Source organism: Augochlora pura, chromosome 8, assembly GCF_028453695.1.
Source record: "Augochlora pura isolate Apur16 chromosome 8, APUR_v2.2.1, whole genome shotgun sequence".
Lineage (NCBI taxonomy): Eukaryota > Metazoa > Arthropoda > Insecta > Hymenoptera > Halictidae > Augochlora > Augochlora pura.
Window position 1 is genome coordinate 481,736 of NC_135779.1, and position 20,434 is coordinate 502,169.

Below are 20,434 nucleotides of genomic sequence, written 5' to 3' on the forward strand. Positions count from 1 at the left end.
ATTTTAGGTACATTTAGACAGTGTAGTATGGTAACACTGTTTCCTAACTTTTCTTTTTCACTCGGCTAATCGAGCGTGTACGTTGCTGTGATAAATAAAGTTTTAAATCGCAGGTAATCTCCTTATTTAAGGTACATCCGATGTAAATTAATTATATGATAGAAATTATTTTTAACATAGAATCACTTGGTGATAATATTTGACGGGAAATATCGTGGCAAAAAAGTTTTAATGTAAGGTGATTAGTGGGTTAGGAATAGTGCGAGTTGTTTCTTGTTGCCATTGTTTTATCCATTGAATTTTAAAATAGAGTAAGCATCAGTGATCTATATATTATTTACAATACGATTATTGAAAGTTTAATATTTATTCAAGCAGATAAAATTGACTTGAATAGAGTCGGTTTACGTAAATTCGAGGTTATGTTTTAGTGTCACAAAATAAAGGCGATCTGTACAAAGCAAGTACAAAACAATAAGCAATACGTTTATAAGTATAAGAAATCTCACGGGACGTTTATTGTTTCAGCCATGGTGCGTATGAACGTTCTTAGCGATGCTCTCAAATCCATTAATAACGCAGAAAAGCGTGGGAAAAGGCAGGTTCTCTTAAGGCCCTGTTCGAAAGTAATTATTAAATTTTTGACTGTTATGATGAGAAAAGGTGAGAGCACACATGATTACTTTCCAAGCTATTTATCCATAATTTATTAAGTTTTAGAAATACATTTTATCGTTTATATTACAGGATACATCGGAGAATTCGAGATTGTCGATGACCATCGCAGTGGCAAAATTGTAGTAAATCTTAGTGGAAGATTAAACAAATGTGGTGTTATTTCACCCAGATTTGATGTCCCAATCAATGATATCGAAAAGTGGACCAATAACCTTTTGCCCTCTCGGCAGTTTGGGTATGTAATTAGACGTTTATATGGTTTCAATAATTTACAGATAAATTAAAATGAATTATATGTTACAGATATGTTGTCTTGACCACCAGTGGAGGAATTATGGATCATGAAGAAGCCAGGAGGAAACATCTGGGAGGAAAGATACTTGGATTTTTCTTTTAATTTTTATTTAACTCAATAAAAATTTCATAAGACATAATTAAAAGTGTTTTTACTATACCCACGACTACAGTAAATCTCTTCCATAAAGATTTCTCATTCCAGTTTTTGTAGATTATATGTATTTAGATAAGTTTGTATAAACTAGTCGATAATTAATGTAACATAAGGGACAAGATAAGGAATTAACTACATGGATCGTAGAATATCTTATTGAGTTTTCAAAACGCCGCGGTTAACAATTGAAAGCAAGTAATTCTGAATTTATAATATATAATTCTATAATCATTCTGAATATGTAATTATTACTATAACGTTTATAATTCCTAGTAAAACTAGTACAATGTTATTTGTCATTAATTTCAACAATAATATGCATTAAGATTTCGCGGAAACATGACTTAATTTAAACAATAATTTCAAATAAGAGACTACAGTTAGGACATACCGAACGCAATGCACGAAATTGCAGGCCGTTTCTGATTGGTCGCCGTATCTCTTCGCCGATTGGCCGAATACTAGTGGAGCCGTTCAGCATGCGCATGGTTGCAATTTCAAGTTTATTCCTCGAGTGAACGCGGCCGATGACGGTCAGTCAACAAAACTTTATAATTCGAACGAAACTCGCGAACGGATCGGGTTGCGCGTCGTGTCGTAAAAATTTCTGGTACTTAGTAGAATATTATAAACAAAAGTTTCTCGACCATACTCCTTATTTGTTCACGATAAAACTTGCGAGCGAATGTTCTAAGAAATTTAACGGTGTTGCCAGGTGTTACCCAGGTGAATGTGACCGTTTTGTGCTGCGTTACCTGGGACTTACCTGAAGGGACAAACCCACAGGGGATAGCATTGAAATTTGGAAGGTTGATCGTTCTCATCTAAAGCGCGTTCAACGACAAACAAGCTTTTCCAATAATTGTAAATTCAAGTGCAGTGACAGCTGAGTATCGGGATTTCGAACATACGCGATTTATGTTTATCGACGATCGTCGCGTTGTGTACAGTGTCCCGTAGATATCTGAAATCTCTTCTACCAACACTGTCGCGATTTCATTAAAAATTCGTCTACTATCTGACGCGTTCGTGACAGTTCCTCCTGTAATTTGTTGCATGTCTTGTAACGTGTCATCAGAATGATTCTCACGCGTTCTCGTATAACTATGAGAAAGAAGTGCGGAATACGATGGTGAATCGTACCCAGTGATCATCCGGCATCGTGTAAAATGTAATTTGACAATGGAAGTCTTTGGCCTCGACGCGTTGATCTGACAAGAAACGAGAGGAGACCGATCGAGCGTAGGAAATCGAATGGAAGACTCGGCTTTGATGCTACTCGATCCCGATCGTCAGTTTCTCGAAAGGTGGAGGAACCGCGAGTGCAAGTAAGAGGAATGTTGTCTCGCAGGTGTAGGTCGTAATGCTCTTCCGTTAGGTCTGCCGAAAGAAAACGCGATCGGGGATGCAACTCGCCGCGTGAACTCGAAAATGCGGAGATCGCTTTTAAGAATTATTTGTGCTGCTCTGTGTGACTCGAGACCCGCGGAGATTCGTGTATGACGTTCTCGCAGTGAAGTGCAAGTGGGGCAGAAAGCGGTTAGGCAACAGAATTCACCAACTACCATGGAGATACCGTGGAGAAATGCGGTGGTGGACCTGTCGACCTTCCTGAGCACGAGGACGCGGATTCTGTTTACCGCTGTCTATTTCATCTGGATCGCTGGCAGCGCCTGCGCCACTGGTGAGTTTTCGCGCCCATTTTCGTTTTATCGTCTTTTCGTTTTCAACGGCCACGAGTTATCGTGCTCTTCGACTTGTCTACAGATAATTCAGGATCTTGTTAAGAATTTTTATCGTGCAAACGGCCGAAATAAAATTGAAACACCTTCTTCTATTTCGCAGTAATAATTAAAAGAGTTCGTCTATTACATGTGTACGAAATATTAATTAAAACATATCAATCTTGACAACATATTACAAGGTTATTGAAATCGGAGATCTCCTTAAATTGCATAGGTATCGAATTTGTACTACGTAAATTGCCGACTGTAAGCGGAAAGAAACTTTTTCCATTTCATAAAGATAACAATAAAATGAAAAGGTGAAAGAAGATTGTTGGCCGAGTAAAGTACATTTATTACAGTTACGGATGCGCGAGTTATTCTCTCCTATTTCGGTGATAAAAATTAGCGAGATCAGACATGTCAGCGAGCATTTTCGCGACAGTAGCTTGTTGCCGGCGGTTACTGAAATCCGTCCTACCGTCGTACTATTTTTGCGCGACGGAGTACATATACAGCCATGTTCGGTCCGATGGTAATTGCCGTCATTATTACGTGGAAACGGTATTCGCTTTGTCATGAAACCAGCACGGGAACAGGATATATGCTCTCGGCGTTACAACGTGTCCGTGAGAAAGACGAATGTTCGATGTTAGCGTGGAATGACGGTTAGCTGACCATTTCCTAAAACCGGTCAAGCTTAATACGCGCCGATTTAAACATCGGTAGGTACATCGCTGAGCAGAGCAAACAACGATATCTCGGCGCTCGGCCAAATCGCTTTTGCATATGTATGCACATACGTACATACATATATGGAGCCGGTAAGCAAATGAACGATCGCTCCAAAGCGCGCTTTCCTTGTGTACATACATGTAGATCTAACGTTTCGACCGATCATTGCAATTACTCGACTAGGAGTAAAGAATGGAATAGGCTGGAAAAATTAAACGAGATTCAGGCTCTTTACCAGTTCGAATGTCAATGCGGTTCGATGATCGTGGTTGGTGACCTACTATGGCGATAGCTGGCGACGTGGCCACGCGTTCTCTGTTATCAAGCATAGTTTCGCTCAATTATAGAGAGGTAATGTGCGGTTACTTGATTTATTACCGCGATATTGATGGGTCAGGGTGCACCGGTGTCCTGGTAGCGTACACTCTGCACTTTATTATGCACCAAGGGCAGGTCGTAACGTTAAGTGGTGGCGCGATAATGGACTATAAGTTGTATCACGCGGTTAGGGTAGTTGGCAAATAATATCTCCCCTAAATTTTATATCGAGAACGATCCGCTGGGAATATTTCCAAGCGAACATAAACCCGAGTGTCGGTCACCTGATTCGCACGAAGATTGTCGCAGAGATGGGAAAAAATCTATGAAAATCTCCCCTCTGGTAGCCGGGAGCGTGGCGTAGGAGCCACCCTAATTGAGATTTATTACGACGTTAATCCGTCCAATTGTGTGAACGAAGTTAAACCGTTGACCTCTTCGTCGACGATTGGAAAGGATACGCAGCACGTGCCGCGGCGTCAGCGTTGGCTCTCGCTGTACATTCTGTTAAATAATGTTCACCGCTCTCTTAGAAAAATCTGTTACCTTCCATCCCCTTTTAATCTATCCGGTGACGCTGACACGTGTGTGTACCGTTCATTCCCTGATCGAGGATAATTGTATTAATGATAAACTTGCACCATGTATATACCCTTCAGTTTAGCATTTCAACCCCTAACCGCTTCAACTCGCTCGTTTGACTTGGTCTCTTATCAAAATGATATAATAAATATGCCTTCCTGTACTGGATTAAGCAATACAGGATCTCTGATTTCAAGTCTTGGTTACCGTCGCGTTGAATAATTATCAGATCTTAGGGGTGGCCCCGATCTATTTAAAGAAAGATCTATCCTAACGGTAGGATAGATCTTTCTTTAATTGCACAGTCCGTCGGGAGAGAAATGAACTCGAAATCCGACGGACACCCAAAGAGAACGAAAACAGTGAACAAACGATTTCGGTGTGGCCCATTTTCCCAGATTCGTTCCCGTATCCGTTCTTATCTGGCAATGGGTGGTATCTCAATAGGTCGCGGCGTTGTCTCAGGGAAATTTAATCAACGGTTCTCTGTTCCGGTTATAAAACCTCTCCCCTTTGGGACGGGTCCCGTGTCAACGAAACGAGACGAAATGAAACGAAAATGAAAGAGAAATGGCTGATGCCGCCGCAGAGAAGAAAAGCTTATTATAATTGGTTTCTCCGTTGGGTTCGCACCGCCGCAACGTGCAAAATAACAATGCGTGTACATGCCCGCCGAACGAAAGGGTCACGTGCATTGATACGCATGGAATTAAGACGGCACACGGACGCACGCGCTTCGATAGTAATTATCGATGGTACACACAACAGCCTGTTTCACGGAGAGTATGTGGCCGATACGGTGCGTAAGTCACTCGAGGACGTGTTTTTTCGTTACTCATTGGTGAATTATAGTGGGCGGTCAGTGGTTTTCAGGCACTTTGTGCACGCACATTTCTTTTCTGCAGTTTCCGCAGCCCTTCCCCCGAGCCATCGGACTGTTTCATAATATTCAAAGATATTTCCCTGACCCATGAAAATTTCTTCTTAATGCTTGAAACTTTTTTCAAACCCATACTACTTGCAATTTTTCTTTCGAGTATTTCCATTGTCACGGCTAGTTGAGGATCGCTGTAATAGAATATGTTCATGACTGAATCGACGGAAATAATAAGGAGAAATATACGAATGATGTATCATGTATACCGTTCATTTGATAATTGCTTGTACAATTTATCGGAACGTCATGTACATACAATAGCAAGCGCACGCTTTCACGAACGAAAGAGAAACTTTATCGTGCAATTATCATAATCTGCATTTTTCTAATTAACAAATATCAGCTTAGTCAATTAGCATAAAACGCTTCTTTACAGGTGCAATAGTACAAAGAGTGTGCACTTGGATGAATCAACCGGGTACAGAGATTTTCATAACTTGAATGAGTAGAATTATCCTACGTCGAAGCCTCTGGCGAACAGAATTTTCATAAAATTATCACTATTGTGTCTGCGGACAACAGTTCAACGACAATAAAAACGAAAAGCTGGCCGCGATTAAAAAAGTCGAGCAAGATTTTCCGCAGCGAGGGATTACTGCATACGAAAAATTGGCATGCATCGCGCATTCACATTCGCAATAAGAGAGAAAGAGATAGATAGATAGATAGATAGAGAGAGAGAGAGACACGGTAGCGTTCTTGCGTTTCCAGGTCGATGCTCGACATAATGTAGCCGGGTAAAGGGCATATGAATGCATTCTGGTGTGAAGGTAAATCGAGGAGCGATCCCGAGTGAAAAGCACAAAGACAATGGGGACGTTTTCGGCGTTTACATCCCGCCGGAAAATGAAAACTTTTTTTCCGTTAGATCCCTACATCTTCGGAGAACCCTTCACTCCCTGAATAACACAGAATTCGGTTCGTCGTTAATTATTTGCGGCAACATCAAGTGTGTCACTCCAGAGACCCGCAGAGAAATTTATTGGTGGTCAGAACTGTTGCACAGCAGAAGATTACGAAGATGCAATAATTAGAACAGACGTTTATGCAAATGTGGACATTCATGAGTTGACACGACATAGAACTGACTCCCTGGTCTTTACATTATACTTGACTCTATTTTTTAATTTTTAGTACTTTTAAGATTCAATTCACAGAAGACGCATTCATAGTTTTGGCAGCGATTGAACATCTCCAGAAAAGTCGAATGATTTCGGCGGTCGTTCGCAGCCATCGCTGAGATGCACGGGGACAGAGCCGAGGAAGAGGCACCTGGTAAAAGAGAGACGAGCGCTATAGAAAATGGTAGAGTGGAACACGGAGGCCAATACACGAATGGGGTGGGGAAGACCGGGGGTACTCGAGGGCCAGGTAAAGGCCCTTGTCCTCTATTGTGCCGTGGTTCGAGCTGACGCCAGTGATAGATACCTTTCCTGGCATTATGTACACCCATACCAGCGAGCACAGTTACCTTTTACGCGGCGCAGGTTACCGAACGTAGCTGTGCCGCCCTTTTTATCCAGCGACGTAGCCGACCGGTGACCACAACGACCTGGAAACACGAGAAATCCTGTCTTCCCGACGATTTAATCCGATAGCTGGACGCCAGACGACGTTGGTCCGATTCGCGTAACAGATTGTCCTGTAGCCGATCGAACGGGAATTTTCAATTAGGCCTTTTAGTCGTTCCAGCCGACGTCGAGTTTGTTCGTTCAGCTTTTGACGAAATTCGACCGCCTTTATCTACCTGATAGCACCGTCTGTCGAGACAAATTTTCGTTCGATGCTTTTCAGCATCGTTACGCAGCAATTACACTTTTAACAGTCCTTTAAATCGTATTAAATTTTGTGACATTAAAAGTATTCTCAGCGATGTCGCGCGTCAGAAGGGTTAATAAGAAACCTATTGTCTCTCTCTCTAGCGAGCAAGTTCTTTTTAATAGGAAACCGATGAGTTATTTCGACGGCGGTCGCCAAGTAAGACTGCAATTAATCGGAACAAAGAGAAGACTGTAAGGAAATTTATGGAGAGACAAAAAATTGGGTAGCTCCTTGATTGGAATTAATTACTACGAACACAATTTTTTTCGCCATTCGGTGATCCACTCCGTGTCCCGTTATCTAAACGACAATCATTTATTCTTCTCGTTCTTTTTGATACCCCCGTAGGATCACATTTCTTTGTTTTGGAATTGCGGGTGGGATGATCGTTCGGTTTACGAAAGCAGGAAGTCATTACCGGCAGTAACTCGGCGAGACGGTCGTTTTTAGAATGGAATATGTAGATCCTCGGATAAGTTATTTCGCGGGGAGGTGGATGCCGCGTGAAAATGGTAATTATTGACGCTGCTGGCCCGGTTAGCATGCCATCGTGTTAACGACCGCAAAAATCACCCCCCTTTTACATCGCATTCCCCCTTGCAAGAGCCTGGAATCCACTGGGTTAAATGCTGCAGAAAATATCTCTATAAACTGCGAGGATACTTGCAATCAAACCCCGTAGCTTTTATCTTTTGATTCATGTGATTTTAATGGTACCAGGATACGGTATTCCCGTAAAAAACGAATTGTTCAACGCGGGATGTTGATAGCTAGGCCAATGTTGGGTCATCTCACACGAAAATTCCTCCACTCTTTGCTCTTGGGCTAGCTTACTTAATCGATACTTTTTAGAATCGATAAATCATAGTCTTAAGTCCGTCAGGAGGCTTGCGAGAGGTTCGAAAATCGATTAATGGGTGCATCAGGTGTTCGCTAAACCAGAACGAAACTCTCGTGACCGGGGTCGACCAGGACCCATAAACTCTGTCCATTAGACGATGGCCCGGACGCCGAACCAGGCGGTCCAGCGCCATTAATTTTCACTTCTCAATGGGCGCAGATGCGGGAGAGAAAGTGGTTGCATTTTCTAATAGTTAAATTGCCGCGATCGTTCTATTTAGGCGTCGTTACGTGGCAATCGCGCCCTTCGGCCCCGTCTTGCATCGGTACACAACCGCTGCCAACAGGAGTCTCACATGATCGCATAGTCCGCGGCGGGCTGCTATCTCCGGTAAGCCGTTTCCATCGTTCGCCGTAGGTTGCACAAGGGATCCCCGGGCCCTTCGAGTATGCAGCCGCGTTGCTCTTGCCGCGGGGACGACGAGTACGTGTCTGAATGCCCTCCACTCGTCGGCCGGATGTCGCCCCCTCCTCCGTATCCTTCTCTCCTTTTATTCCTTGGTCGCATCATCTTCATTATCGTCGTCTCTCCTCGTTCCTCAGTTTCCCGGTGAACTCGCCTTTTCTGTCCCTTCCATCTACCTTCTATCCGTCAGGGACCAGCCTTCTCGCGTTTCCGATCGTCGCGATTCATCCAACGTTCGGTTCTTCTGCGACATCCCTTGAATTTCAGGCTATTTTTCGTTTGAAACGATCGCTTGTTCCCTTAACCATTCGCGATCGAAGCCACTTTAACTCGACATATCCAAAATAGCTAATCTGTCCTACGATATATTTATTTTATACAGCCTTTTATGAGCATATTGTAGTAATAAAATTAAATTCGATAGTGACTTATAATATTAAAATTAATGTTGGCAATATTAATTTTGAAACGTGACGCGAAGTAGCTGGATATAAATGATTTACCATCTTGATCTAGCTGACTGGCAGCCTAGTATTCGGCACAATTAGGCAGCCGCTTGAATCGAATCGGACCTCTTGACGCGGAAAAAATGCGAGGCAAATAAAGGGAGTCCCTTGGACGGGCTTCCCAGGCGATCGTTCGTCGTAATTCTCATTATTATTCCCGTTGGAGCAGCGATCTAGGCGCGTAAAGAGCCTCGGCCAGCCTCGGCCGGCCCTGTCGTCTCGTGGTAGCCGGTGCAGAGGCCACTGACCGCCCCCGGCAAGGCTTTCTCGTCTTCCACTTCTTCGTTTCGGTTTTGTTCTTCGTTTTCCCGCGATGGGACACACGTGTGTGCGTGGCTTCGACGCATCGGCATCGGCGCACGTAACTGAACCCCTCGCGGTCCGCTTTGCCACCTCTCTCTCTCTCTCTCTCTCTCTCTCTCTCTCTCTCTCTCTCTGCCTTCTGCGGGGTACGATCGGGACCAGTTTCTCGATGGAAGAATAGGCGATCGACTGGAATGACGGACTATCGCGGGGACAGCAAGTCTTATGGCCTCGTACCGAGTAGATTCTGCTATTGATCACCTGACGTTCAATCTGCCAGAGACAAATGGAGAAACTATAGACAGTAATTCTTTAGAACTGTTTTCTTGATCCGTTTAATAACCGAATGTTATCTAGACTGTTACGTTTCATGGAAACACGTTGGCCTTTCTTAGTCAAAGGGTTAATATCGTCATGAGGCGCAGAAGGTGTTCACCAACTGGAAATTCTTTATCGACGACGCGTCGGTGAACTCTGATCTCGAATCGCGCGGATCAGAGAGAACGATCGGTCCAACGACACCGTTCACAGGTGCTAATCAGTTCTCCGGTGCTCATCAACGCTCCGTTCACCGAGAACGAGCTCCTCCCGGAGCATTTCGTCAAAACTACGGAAACGGTGGTTCTCGGTTGATGCTCTCGTCATGTTGGATCCATAGCGGCGAATGGCTTTATTGTTTAAAGCATGCCTTTCATAGGCTCGTCACACCCAGGGTCTCCTATTTTCTTTCTTCTTCAGTTTTTCAGTCTCCTAGTTTCTCTCCTCTTCTTTTTCGGGTCCCGAGGCCCGCGTTTCACTCGGTTCTTTTCCTTCCATGGTCTCTCGTGTTTCGCGTAAACAGTTCCGCTTCGAGATGTATCCGGCTGTATTGAAACCGTTCTCAAAGGGTGAAACAGATGCGCAACAGAAAGGAGAGGCATACAAGCGGGGGCGGCGGCGCGGAGAGGAGCGGGCCGGGGGAATATCTCTTTCAGCCGGGCCTCTTCTATAAGCTTCTTTCAGCGGCGCGAAGCCTGCCCTATCAAGAAGACGGTCTTGAACAGCTCTGAAATTCATGAGTTGAGAGCGACGCCGCGCCGGGAAGCGAGACGAAGCCCTCTAATCCTTCGCGTCCGCGTATAATCAAGCGGATGCAAGAATCGAATCGACCAGGAATCGTTTCGGAACGCGGCTCCGAGTGCTCTCCGATCCCCGACGAATACGGGAGGACCTTTTGCCGGGAACGATTTATCGCGGCGCTTGTAGTACACGGTTGCGAGAATTAAGGGATTCCTTGTGTTACGCGCAGGTGTTGCTTCGAAGGAACACGCGGAATCCTAGCGAGGAACTCGCGAATCCTTCCAGAAACTCGTTGGAACTTGCGACAGCCGCGAGAAGTTTAACGCTCTTGGGGAAAGAGCAGATTAATTGCCGCGGAAGGGATGCAATTAATGCGTGGATGTTTCCGATTTTTGTTGACTTTCCTAACACTAATACTAATTGTACGCTGGCTATTCTAATGATTTTTATTAATAAAAATAAAAATTATAACGTAGGAGAATTTTGGATAAAAATTTGATCAGCTTCGGCTGACGGTCATCTCACAGGCGTACAAGGGTTACTTTAAAGTGCCGTAACTTCGCGACTAAAAATCGTAGCCTAGTTTATTTTTTTTTAAATTAAAGGGAAAAGAACGCACTCTATTCGGCTGGAGACCGCATCCTCGACAAAAATTTTACAAAGAACGAGCATGTTGTCAAACCTTTGAAACTTTGACTGCGGATCCACCGAATGCAGAAAATGATGGCGCGTCTAATGGTGGACCGTCTCCGTGATCGGTTTGAAAAGGGGACGAGCCAATAAGCTTTCCGAAACGATCTGCAATCCCTGCATCGGTATGCAGCGAAGGAGACCGGCGGACGAGCGAAAACGATTGGCGAACGACCAAGAGTCAATTTGCCGAAAAAGGAGAGAAAATGTTTCGCAGTATCACGAGGAGAAGAGACAATGTTCCCGGTCGAAAATCTGCATCGATCCACAGCGACGGTATTCTCGGTATCCGTTGTCCGGTCGGTTTCCATGTAACGGTCTCATCGGCCGAGACACACGGGGTCTCTCTATCGAGTCTTGAAAGGATTCCTTTGAATCGAGTCATTGCTCGCTCATGGCTCCGACGCGAGTCCGGTTTAGTCACCGCTAGAAAATTCTACTCTCCATTTTCCATAATTCTTTCGGAACTTGTGCGTCACGAGCGCGATCTATAATTGCCTGCAATCTGCGTGACCATTCATACAGACCTTCGCGATTTCTCGTTTCATTTTGGAAAGGTGAAGGTTGGAAAACGCGAGTGTTTGAGCGACGATTGGTAGACGATTGAACTGCTAGATTCAATGTTCGTCTATTTCTACGATAAGTAGTCGCAATAAAACAGCCACAGGTATCCGAATTAAAATTGTCTCTGAAAATGAGCAGTCTCTGCGTCAACCACGAGAATCAGGCATCCAGCCACAGCATTTGTGCCTTCCTGTTCATTCTTTTCCGCGGAAGCATAAAATCATCAGCCTGGTCGCGGGTTTTAACTGTACAAAACAATTACTAGAATATCCACGTAATGATAGGCAGTTAAGCTCGAACGTTCCGTCTGGCTGCGACGCGAGCCTAGGAATGTGGGAACCGAATAACGAAGAAAGTGCACCGAGCAAATGTTTAGATCCCGTTGCGATCCCGTTCGCGAACACGCTTCGGCAATTACATGACCGGCGAAACAGGAAGCCGATTTCACGTGACGAGGCATCGTAAGATGCAGTGGGCCAACAAAGAAAGAGGCCATCGCCTTTCGTTAACACCGTCCCTGTTATCTCCTTTCCCGGACACCCTCTAATTTTCCATTCTGCGACCGCCGGAGTGTGGATGTTCCGGCGATGACCACACACGCCGGGACGCATGAAAAGTGAAAATCCCCCTAGGTGAATGGACTGCTACGTCAGCAGTCGTAGAGTCGTGGGTTGCGCAATGCGTCTGCCTATACGCTCAAGGTCTCTATCAGCGGCTCGGAAATCCTCGGTTGTCCGAGCACGACTGCGAAAACACATTAAAACTGTAATGATTCTGTCGGCTCGTTATTTCCGACGATTGCTCGTTACATTATCCGACCGAGATTCTTCGAATACGGAACCCTAATTAACCCGAGAAAGTTCTAAGCCGGTTGCTCGTGGTCGTCTTTACCTGCGCCTCTATTCATTCCGACCCTCGATTTCGGGATAATGTCTTCACTATGATGGAAATCGCTCTTTGGCGGGATTATAGGTTTGGGGTTCGAAAGTACTCTGAGGACGAGCAACTAGGATTATAAATTTGGTCTAGCGGAATAATACTTTTCAAGAAGAGAAATACTCCAGTACATCTTCCTAAATGTTCTTAACTCTGGACTCCACGTTGACACAGTTAGGATTAAGAACTACATACCTCGTGGACTATTGAGGATTAAAATTTAGCTGAGTCAGTCGTGACTAATGCCCAGCAGGTTCAACTTAAAATTAAAAGTGAAGAACTCCTGTTAAAATGCAACACGAAATAATTCAGAGAGATAAATAATCCAAGGATGGAGGTCGCCGGTGGTCATTTTTCAACGCGGATTGATGCGTCGCGGCTGTTTAACAAATGGGTCAGAAGTGAAAGGGAGGCCTAATTAAACGCAAACGATTCGCGTAGATTCCGGCACTTCGTGAGTTTGAAAAGAAAAGTTGCATATTAACACTTTGCACTGTAACAACCCGTCAGACTCGTCACGAAGATTTCACGCATAATCTACCAAATATGAATGTCATTCGTTTCTTTCTGAATCGAAATAAAATATGAGGCTGCTGTTATCAAAATCTAGATACAACAGTAGAAGGTGTACAAGGAACAAAAATCGTCTCGTTGTATTAGAGAAATTATTAAGGACGAAAATGTAATGCTAATGCGCATAAACGTCTGCAAGGGTATACCGACCGATATAGAGCAGAATTCTGGAACACACTATGTATGTGGAATAATCTGAGCAGTCGGTCGGAGAGGAGCTGAAACATGTTCTTTTGGGCCTTTAATGAACACCTATCGGCCCCGGTGTCCAGGTCGGACGTGTATTTCCTGTCGGCCGAGGAATTAGCGTGGAAGGAACGTTAAGCTCGCGAGGTAGAATCGACGTCGCGTTCTTGACCGAGCAATTTGTAGGGTGCCGACCGATGGGGCCGGCCCCGGTCGTGTGTCTAACGCGGGTTTTCCCATCGGTGGAGAGTCCAAGAAAACGTCTCGAAAGGAGTGGCAGGCAGCGGCGGAAGGTCAGAGGGACAGAGAGACAGAGGGAGCGAGAGAGGGTCCGTGGAAGTAGAGAAGGAGGAGCCTCCGCGTGCCAAGTTCGCGGAGCAACTAGGCATTCTCGGCCCTCGGAGGGAAAAAGGAACGCGATGCGACCGGCAGACACTTGGTCGGCACTGCTGCGTTCGGCCGACTCGAACACAGGAAACAAGGTGAACGCCGCGTTGCAACGCCGGCAAGGTAAAAGTGAGCATTGTTGCGACTCGGCTCGATAACTGCGCCAGAACTCCGGCCACCGCTTGCGTAATTAATCGCACGCCTTTGTTGGAACACTTTCGAGAAACCCGCTTCTCTGTTAACGACCCCTTTACGGCCTTGCGACTCTGCTATTAGAGCCACTTCTGCTTTAAGTCAGTCTTTAGACGAGACGGTGAAACGCGTTGTTCGCGGTCACCGATTGACCCGTGGGGCGGCCACGAGTTTATCGCAAAACCGACTGCTGTTACTTACTTCGAGAGCAAAGAAGCCACGCCCACTCGGAACGTTCCATAAGAAGAAGGCAGGACGAGTAGCGTTGCATCTCTTCCTCTGGCGGTGCACGGTGCTCTGATCAAGCAGCGACTCATGGCCAAAAGTCAATTTTTATAATAAGGACATCGTCTGCTACGTGAAATACAATTTTAATTCATACTTTTATACTCATATAATTTTTAAGTCATTCCTCAAGAAACAATAGTCTGAGGTTGAGAGACGTTGCACAGACGAGGAACAATTTCCACGAACAAGTTCCTATGCAACTAGAATAAATTTCGTCCATATGCCACAGGTGTTCCAAAACATTTCCAGCCAGAGGGTCATCGTAATGGAAAAACGCCAATTAGAAAGTCTAATTTTCGTTTTAAACGGATCTCTGTTGCAAAGGGGACGGTGGTACCACGATTGCCTAGTTAATCCGCCTGAAGCATCTAGTCGAATTTCCTGAGAGCCACCCAGGTAACGTCTCGGTGTTTCCTTGTGCCTTTGCGTCGAGCTCGGCCTGACCCGGTCTGAAACTTAATTTAACGAGTTGACCACACGGAAACTCGTGGCTGAGTCGTCCTGCGACCGTAAGAACACTCGAGACGCGATCCCCACGATTCGTTTCTCTCTTTCTATCTCTCTACCTCGGTCTGTGCCAAATTGGACTTTGTGGGCCAACCTCTTGGCACACCGACGTCCCTTCCTCTCCTCCGCCCCTCACGGCGCTCCGCGCAAAGTGAAATTGGATTTAATGAATGAAAGAAACACGATACTCTTTCCCTCGTCAATTAGGTAATTCGATGTTAAACAGCGCGTTACAGTGCTGCGAGGAACATATCGCTCTTGGGTTTAAATGTTTTCATTGTTACGCCAACCGTGTAGAACAGGAAACGTGGCTGCTTTAAACGGCACTCAACGTTTTACGATAAAAATTTAATAAAAAAAATAAACCGTAAATAAAGTGCTGTGATTAGTGTCTATATTTTAAATCGTTTGAACTGCACAGGAATGGTTAAGTTTTTTTGGAAATGTACAGACATGTTTTATAAAGTATGCGAGACACGTTCCGCGTTTCTCTTCCTGCATGTTTTGTTTCACAAAGGAAATAAATTCATTTATCGGCGGCGCCAAAAATTCAGTGGAGCGCAACAGGTGCGTCGAGGCGTGTCCATTTTTCCAATAAATTGTTCGGCACCCGGACAGCGCTCGTCGTACAAGCTACAAGCATTTCTACGACTTTGTCCGGGATTTAATGGCAACGTGGCGTCATCAGTGTACTTCTTGCCGCGATTTTTTGGTGCGAAACGAGGCATGGGCACGCACGCACGCACGCCTGCCGAGAAACGCGAGGCAGAGACTTTCGGTTTCTGTACGGCCGGGCCGTGCATCCTGGTGCAGCCGCTGCTGGCCACTTTGTCATCGTGACGATGCGACGCGGCTCGCCAAGACAGGATCCTCTCAAGGTTATAAAATGGGCCGCCTCGAATCGAACCGCAATCTTCCGCCATTTAACTCTCCCGTGCGCCCTTGGGACGGCCAATGTAAAGCGGATTTCACAGTAATTGTGGTGCATTCAGGACGCCAATGAAATTCGGTCACGCAATCTGCAGAAAATGCCCCGGAAACACACGTCCAGTCCGATAAATATTTCTTTCTTCGCGGCGATTATGCGGTGCGGTGTGCAAAATGCGTGTGCTATTCACGCCGAAAAATGGCCGATTGAAATTTAAAAGAACATTTGAAGATTCGATTCAAAAATGAAATTATCAGGAGAAGCTTTGATGCATGTTTTACGTAATCGATACAGATTAATAATGCTTCAATGTTTTAGTAATTGTAGCTGGAATTTTATCGTTGACGAATGATCCGAAGTCTTTTACATTGCAGTGTATGAAACTGCAGTGTAAAAGAGGCAATTGTATCTGCTTGACAGTGTCGCCTCTTTCTCTTCTTTTCCCGTTTACAATATTTGTACGATATTGGCAAACAAATAGAGTCCGCAATGGCGGTGTTCGCGAACGGATTTCACGCGTGAAAAATGTGGCCGATGAAACATTTTGCTGTTCTGCGGACTCGGTTTCGAGCGAGGCTCGAAAGGGTGCAGACCGAGGGCAGCGATGCGGCTCGCCTTTACACTCGATCGCCTTCCGGTTTTTATTTCACTTTTACTCGACTTGCATGCCGTGCCGTTGCACCGGCGATGTTGCAGTCGACGAGGTCGCGAGCGCGCGCGACCAGGAGAGCGTCGAACTAATTCCAATTGAACAAAGTGCAATAACCGTTCTATACATACCGCGAGTTAATCGCATCGATCGGTCACAGAGAACTGGCGGAACGCGATGCGAACTTTGATTTTCGCTTGCGCCGAGCACGTGGTGTCAAACCGACCGTGTCTTAATATTCCGGGTTCCCTGGCAGATGGAAATGCTCCGCGTGCCTTGCAACGGAGGAATTCCGAAATAACGGGTGATCCGTTATCATCGATTCATTTGTATGTTCACGCTCTTTAAGTGGATAGACGAGGCTTAATTGTGCGCTTTTAAATTGAATCGGACATTTCAAACGCACTGGTCGGTTGAGTTTATATATAATTTTCCAGCGAGACACGCTGGGCTGCCTTCGGTTGAAAATCATTTGTTCAAGACATTTTATTTTTTAATTGGACTACGGCTTTTATTCATTCCTGATCAAATTCATCACATAGATGAAACGTTCAGGCCATTTCAGAACAATTATTTCCTATAGATTTCAATAAATAGACATATTATTTCACCACGATTGCATTAAGATCTGAATCCTGAGTTTCAATTCCTAAAATACTAATAAATCGATTGGCAGACCCGGTGCAAGAGGCTCGAACAAGGGTGGAGGATTATTAAAATCGAGAACAATTTGTGCACTCGTAAAATGCATATAATGGAACCAACGACGTTTAGCGAAGTCAAAGGCAATGCATAAAAGCGACGGCAAGCGGGGTTAAACAATGGTTCGATCGACAGAGAAAACGCGCACGGGGTTGCACGTGACTCACGGAGTCGGTGGTGTAAAAATGATAGCGTGCCACGTTTTCTCCCTTCTCCCGGTAGGATTTCCCTTCAAAGGGCTTCTTCCCTTGCGCAGGGCACGCGATGCTTACAAATTCCCGTCCCATTTATGTAGAGACGGTTGTCCAATGAACTTTAAACGCCGGTCGACGTTCTGCGGCCTGTTCGCAATTAAATTCGCGCAATTAGATCGACTGCGCCGAATCTTCTACGGTAATTTCTGGGAGCGATCGAAACGATTCGTTCGTTCGAAACCATTTATTTCGGATTCATTTATGTGCGCAACGTAATTATTTATCCGAATAGCTGACACATTTTTATCGTTTTCCAAAAGTTTCTTTCGAGCGAATCGTTCGATGGTTAGCAGTAGGATTGCGATTAAGAGAGGGCGAGTCGAGGAACAGGTTGCCAACAATATTTACTCGTGAGAGAAGCAGGAAAAATTACGGGGCAAGTCGGAGAGTCACGAGGGCACGCACACACGGTCGTCGTTCACCGATCGAATAGCAAACTCGTTCACCGGAGCAAAACCTTGAATTAGCGCAGAAGAAAATCACCGAGTATTCAGCCCCGGATTCTCACAGCTCGTGCACTCCCACGACCGGACTCTGTTTCCCTTTTTTTTCCCTTCCTCTTTCTCGACAGGGATCTCGGCGTGCCGCAGAGTTCACCTTACATGCAGACGATGCAAGAAAAATGCGTCGGCGAAGAAACCCCGCCGCGGCTAATTAATCGCCCGTTCTTTTCCGCCGAGTAAATTTCCAGAAAGAAAATTCAATTGAGTAATTCGTAGCTGTAAATGAGTTTCCAACGATGCTGACAAAGCGCGGAATTGCACACGGCATTATTTCATGGAGTACAAGCCTCGTTTATTAGACAAGCGAATAACTGTGCAATTCTTGGTCGAGTCAGTCGGTTTGTAATTGTGACGTTAATTACGAGATGGTACGCATTGCGTTTGAATAAATGCTCCGCGGGTGAAGATTCAATGGTGGTTGTTCTTAAATTGCGATTGTTTAACCGAAGCAACGGATGACTATTTTTTTAGCGGACTGATGTTCCAATTATTATGCGTTGAATACGCGAGAGAAATGTTAATGAAGGATCTTTTCTCGAATAAGCAAACAATGGTGCGACTCAAACTGAAATTATTGACTTCTTTAAATAAACTGATAAAATCATTTTCTTAAATTAAACCCGAACAAAATAAAATTGTCTACAAGACTAAGCGCTCAATTTTGGAACAGTTCGTCGAGACGCCCTTTACCGACTACTATCCCAGGAAGGATCAAGCAGAGACAGTTCTAAAACAGTCCACCTAAGTATCACAGTATCTCGGATCTTCCCGCAATAATTGGATGCACTAACGATCGCGCAGGCGGTTGCAGCAACACCCGACGAAAACACTCGAGAGCTTAGGGTACGTCGCAGCAGAGCGGCATTACTTAAATCACCGTAACTCCCACCGCATTGTTTACGCTCGATGAAAGAACGGAGAAGGAGACGCGCTGGTTCGGAACCTAGGGCAATCCTCCGGCATCCTTTTTCTCGTGCGAAACCACCCCCCGGAGGGAGTCAGGATAAGGACAATCGTGTAAAAGAGAGAGAGGGTACATCGACCCTCGAACACGTGGCACCACGAATTCAAGCCTGTTTCCTCGCAACCATATGCGGCCGGCTTCCTAGCTGCACTCCGTTTAGAAGTGCACTTCATTGCCGGTCCGGTCGAGCCGACGGGTGGTTATTTCAAGACGAACCCCCTGAAAAAAATGCAGAGAATTGACTCTCTCTTTCCCTCCCTCCCTCCTTCCCCTTCCCCTCTCCCTCTCTCCCTCTCTCTTTTTTCTCACTCGCTTCCCATCGCTCTCTTTCTTTTCCGGCCCCTCCGTCTCTCGCCCTTTCTTTTGTCTAACGCCGACCATGCTGACTCAGCCGGCGCTGAGACTGCCAATACTCCTTGGTCCACAATGTCCGAGATGCCGCGAAAATTCCTCCGGCGATTGTTGCGCGAAAGTTGAAAGCCCTGGCTGAAGAAGGTCTGGGGACCGCCGTTCACGAGTCCTGGGAAATTCGTTTTACAAGTCGCGCCATCAAAGTCGACGGGAACGGCTGCATTTCTGAAGAAGCCGTGCTGTTTGCTCGAGATGTCCACCGTAGAACTTGCGAATTTTTGATATACGCAGGGCTGGTTTGCTTATCAGGGCTTCGTTTGGCGAAGATTAGAAAGAAGACACCCCGAAAACTAGTTATGTTATGCTAAACTTAGTAATCCAAAAATCTAAATAGATAACTCCGTGCAGTCGTTTCTAAAAATATTGGTCTCCCGATTTGAACCGGATTTTCTACAAATAAGGTACTCGTAGTCGCTGGATTTACAGTAATGTTTAATGGAAGATTTTGAAACGATTTTAGTCGAGCAAGAAAATGGGATTATCGTGTTTTCAACTTCCTGCTCCTATCCGGTATAATATGGTCCATTATAGAACGTTATTTCCCGCAGGATTATACGCTGCAACGAATTCAGTCAACGACCTTTCTTGCGGCTCGGCCGCGCCATTTTCGGATACCTTGCTGGGAACTTTCGAGGGTCGTATCGGGTGAATTATGCTCTTATGCCACCTACCGTGCCGCTGACCGCGAACTTTAATTCGACCACTTAGGCCCCGCGATATTGACTCGAGACTTTTATCCGACACAGTGACTCGAAAATCTCTCGGATGATCGCTAGATTACGGATTTCATAAAACTGTAAGGGGGTTACGGATAATTTAAACATATTGATGCAATATTTTTTACATATTAATTTAACTTCTGCTTCTTACAATTGCTTCTTAAAACAAAAATGACAAAAGTATCCATAAAATTGGAAATTTGTTGTTCGGAAAAATGGTCGTAGTCGCCTACCAATATCAGCAAACAAAACTGGATCTCCGTGCAATCATCAACAGGAAGAACCCGGGGCGATGGAAGTGTGCAGAGAAGAAATTAATTCCGGGAATTGAAGTCGGGCCAAAGGAAATGAAAGGTTTAGCCAGCGAGAAACCCGCGTTTATTAAATCGAACCCGAAACGGAGGACACGCTACACAAAAATAGTGGCGCAAGAATAGTAACGGTGCAAGGGGAATGCACTTCGATAACAGCGAACGAGGCTGCGTTCGTAAGAGAACGAGGACGGCTGGCTGCGAGGCCAGAGAGAGAGAGAGAGAGAGAGAGAGAGAGAGAGAGAGAGAG

General features: G+C 45.2%; 2 protein-coding genes across 6 annotated transcripts in view; both read left to right on the plus strand.

Moving 5' to 3' along the window:
- The first annotated feature begins 8 nt into the window (after positions 1-8).
- On the plus strand, positions 9-1,118 carry LOC144474060 (small ribosomal subunit protein uS8A). 2 transcript variants are annotated; one of them, XM_078188526.1, is made up of 4 exons: positions 9-113; positions 529-663; positions 748-913; positions 982-1,118. In XM_078188526.1, exons 2-4 carry the CDS (start codon positions 531-533, stop codon positions 1,073-1,075), a joined length of 393 nt encoding a protein of 130 aa, XP_078044652.1. In that variant the 5' UTR covers positions 9-113; positions 529-530; the 3' UTR covers positions 1,076-1,118. The 2 variants fall into 2 exon arrangements, with proteins under 2 accessions (XP_078044652.1, XP_078044653.1); XM_078188527.1 differs by having other exon boundaries at positions 44-131.
- Positions 1,119-1,509: 391 nt separating this feature from the next.
- The window catches only part of Sdk (sidekick cell adhesion molecule), a 43,338-nt gene continuing 24,413 nt past the window's right edge, over positions 1,510-20,434 (plus strand). For all 4 annotated transcript variants that reach the window (XM_078189529.1, XM_078189530.1, XM_078189531.1 and 1 more), the window contains exon 1: positions 1,510-2,813. In XM_078189529.1, the coding sequence (XP_078045655.1) occupies positions 2,696-2,813 (118 nt within the window). In that variant the 5' untranslated portion in view covers positions 1,510-2,695. The remainder of the gene's footprint in view (positions 2,814-20,434) is intronic.

Bases quoted from the DNA above. Each gene is read 5' to 3' on its own strand.
- LOC144474060 (XM_078188526.1), top strand. From the start codon at position 531: ATGGTGCGTATGAACGTTCTTAGCGATGCTCTCAAATCCATTAATAAC. The intron at 664-747 runs GTGAGAGCACAC...TTTATATTACAG, and splicing joins GACTGTTATGATGAGAAAAG to GATACATCGGAGAATTCGAG. The intron at 914-981 runs GTATGTAATTAG...TATATGTTACAG, and splicing joins TTGCCCTCTCGGCAGTTTGG to ATATGTTGTCTTGACCACCA.